The following is a 3,377-nucleotide window of genomic DNA, read 5'->3' on the forward strand; positions in this document are numbered from 1 at the left end:
GTAATTATATCCACAGTATAACCTGGAATTAGGGAAAGGTTCTTCCCCCAGAGGGTGGTTGGGCACTGCCCAGGCTCCCCAGGGCAGTGGACACAGCCCCAAGGCTGCCAGAGCTCCAGGAGGGTTTGGATGATCCTCTCAGGCACATGGGGATGGACCTGTGCAGGGCCAGGAGTTGGACTGGATGATCCTTGGGGGTCCCTTCCAACTCGGCACATTCTGTGATTCTGAGCGTGTAAAACCCCAGGAAGGTGCTCAGAGCCCTCCTGATGACTTTGGCAGCTTGGCAGTGACACAAGAAAGCCACAGGCAGAGGGAAAGGGGTGCCAGGCAGTCCACAAACGAAGGCTGGGTCCCCAAATCTGGTGCTGATCTCACGGCAGGGATGTTGGACTCCAAATGGGAGCATCAGCTTTAAAATCCACGCTGTGTGAGCACAAACAGGCCCTGCTGGGAAGCCTGGAACTGACATTCCAACAAACAAACAAACAATAAATCCAGAGTTACTGGCACTGGGTGCAGTGCCCAGCAAAGCTCATGGCTCTGCTGTCCTTTCTCCACAGCGGAATTCCAGGCTCTCTGCAGCAGCGGCATCGGGATAACGGCTGATGGCAGAGGTTTGTGCAGCCCAAGCCCTGGACTCATCTCCTGTCACCCTTAGGGTTTGGTCACACCCTCCTTTTGGGTTTGGTCATGTCATCTCCAGGGTTTTGGGTTTGTGGGTTTGATGGTTTCATCTCCAGGGTTTTGGGTTTGTGGGTTTGGTGGTTTCATCTCCAGGTTTTGTGTTTGTGGGTTTGGTGGTTTCATCTCCAGAGTTTTGGGTCTGAGGGTTTGGTTGTTTCATCTCCAGGGTTTTGGGTTGGGGGGTTTGGTTGTTTCATCTCCAGCTTTTGCATTTATGGGTTTGGTGGTTTTGTCTCCAGCTTTTGGGTTTGTGGGTTTGGTCATTTCATCTCCAGGTTTTGTGGGTTTGATGGTTTCATCTCCAGGGTTTTGAGTGGCACCAGGAGTGATGTGGCACCGGGAGGCTGTGCCAGGAGAGCCTTGGCACTGCCGGCTGTGCTTGAGGGTTGGCACAGCCCATGTATGTGTGAGAGCTGAGCATGAGGGGGCACAGGGGGGGCTTTCAGAGCCTGGATGGGTTTTAATGCCTGCAAGAACCTCCCTCTGTGCCAGTGGGTGGGATGTGAGTTGGGCACAGGGAGGAGGAGAAACGGGCGCTGTGGGATTTTTTTCCCCCCTCCCCAAACCACCACGAGCTGGTGTTGAGTAACTATCCCTGAGGACTGAGGGCTGGATTCCTGGCACCCCTGTGGGAGCTGCATTTCTGGGGATGCTCCCACGGAGTTTGGCTTCACTCCCTGCTTTGATGGCAACGACTGAGCGTGACCAACTCCATCCTCTTGGTTGTTTCCCTCCGGCTCCTCCGGGGTGGGAGAGGAGGGTCCTGAGTCTCCCAGGGAGAGGGAGGTGATAAGTGTGTGTGTGGGGGGGGCTGCTTTTAGTCACAGTGCCAGCCCTGGGCAGTGCTTGGACCAGCAGGGAGAGAACAAAGCAGCCAGATAACAACCTCTCAAAACCTTCCAAATGGGAATGAGCCAGAGGCAAAACCCTGGTGACTTCTTGGGCTTCCAGCCAGGGCACCGTGTCCTGGCCAGAGTCAGGCTCAGGGTAATGATAAGGCTCTTTCTAGCAAGGAATTGTGTCATATTTTAGTATCCCAGCCCAGACTTCTCCATTCCAGAAAGACAAATGGCCAAATTAACCAGATCCATGAAAATGTACTGGATACTTAATGAAATATCAGATGTAAGTCTTTGTGTAGGCAAGTGGATGAAGCCCAGAGAGCTCAACAGATCACATTTACTGAAACAAGATCTTCACTGATTGTATCAGTCACTTTGGCAGCTCATAAATAGACTTTGATACTAATATTTAATCAGTTTGATGGGTTATACTTCCTAAGTGAGAAATGTCTCTTTGATTCTTCAGATCTGAGAGTATGGAACTAATAATCTCTAGGTGTAAATATGCATTTGACCAGAATCTCTTGGTCTTCATCCACCTCTAACATATTAAAATCAATGCGGCATAAAATAGTCTGAAAAAAATATATATGTATAAAGCCCTGGTCAGCCCAGCCCTGCCCACAGGCACACTCTGAGCTCTCCAGGGCTGCTTTTCCCTGGATGGAACTGAACTCCAACTGCCTGGAGACAAAGGCCAGCAGTGTCTGGGAAGGGCTGGCCTGGGCCTGTGGCCATCTGGCACCGTGGCACTGCCAGGGCACTGCTGGGCCTGCCCTGGGCTGGTTCTTGCCAGGGTGAAACCTCTTTGCCTAGGCTCCAGAACAAGCAGGGAGGTGATGCTGTTGCAGAGGAAGAGGTGCTGCCCACCTGGCTGCCACCCTTCAGGGGCACTGGGTGCTGAATGCAGGGATAATTAATCCCAGAGCTGAGCACCGGGATAAAAGCACTATTGGAAGACTCAGGAATGTGACAGAAGGAGCTGAGAGCCCTCCTGGAACTGGGCTTATCTCATCCCCTTATCCAGCTCCTCCTGAGCTCAGAGCTCTGTGCCAGATCAGCTGTGTATTCCCAGCTCCAGAGGCAGAGGAACAAGGTTCCCCAGGATATACTGGATCAAAGCAGGAAAGTAGGCAGGACAGGGGGAAGTGGTGGATGCCCCTGCTGGGATGTGCTCAAGGCCAGGCATGACAGGGCTTGGAGCAACCTGGGCTAGTGGAGATGTCCCTGCCCATGGCAGGGGGTGGGACTGGGTGTGTTTTAAGGTCCCTTCTCACCCAAACCAGTCTGGGATTGTGCTTCTGGCTGTGGGTGGACACGAGGAACGAGGAGGGCTGGGGAGATGGAATGTCCTGGTGTTTCCCTTCGCTGTGGTCCATCCCATTTGACTTTTCTCTCTGCCAGACATCAACGAGTGTGCCCTGAACCCGGACATCTGCCCCAACGGGATGTGTGAGAACCTGCGGGGCAGCTACCGCTGCATCTGCAACCTGGGCTACGAGTCTGACCCCACGGGCAAGAACTGCGTGGGTGAGTCCAGGGCACGGGGTGGGCAGAGGGGGGCAGGAGCCAGAACCTCCAGGTGATGCCCACAAGCCCTGTCCCCGCTCAGTGCTGCCTCATTGTGCTGGTTTAAAGGTGAACCAGCAGGGGAAATGAACTCAGCTCAAAGGAGAGGTTATAAATCAGAATAACGATTTAATAAAATAATACAATAAATAAGATTATACAGACAAACAGTTGGTTTTAACCCACAAAACCCAAATGTACAACCCAGCAGCCTGGGGCATGAACAGAGTGGTGTTCTTTGGGCCCCTCTGAGCCCAAAGTAAAAGGAGAGGGGAAAAA

The 3,377-nt window shown here is 52.8% G+C and overlaps 1 protein-coding gene across 1 annotated transcript in view; it reads left to right on the forward strand.

The window, feature by feature from the left end:
* Nucleotides 1-3,377, forward strand: part of LOC103766916 (fibrillin-2) — a 143,142-nt gene that overhangs the window by 94,577 nt on the left and 45,188 nt on the right. Inside the window, 1 exon segment of the mRNA XM_029963865.1 lies at nucleotides 2,934-3,059. Within this exon segment, the coding sequence (XP_029819725.1) occupies nucleotides 2,934-3,059 (126 nt within the window).

The sequence above is a fragment of the Manacus vitellinus genome, unplaced genomic scaffold (assembly GCF_001715985.3).
Source record: "Manacus vitellinus isolate BGI_N305 unplaced genomic scaffold, ASM171598v3 scaffold_64_pilon, whole genome shotgun sequence".
NCBI classification, from domain to species: Eukaryota; Metazoa; Chordata; class Aves; order Passeriformes; family Pipridae; genus Manacus; species Manacus vitellinus.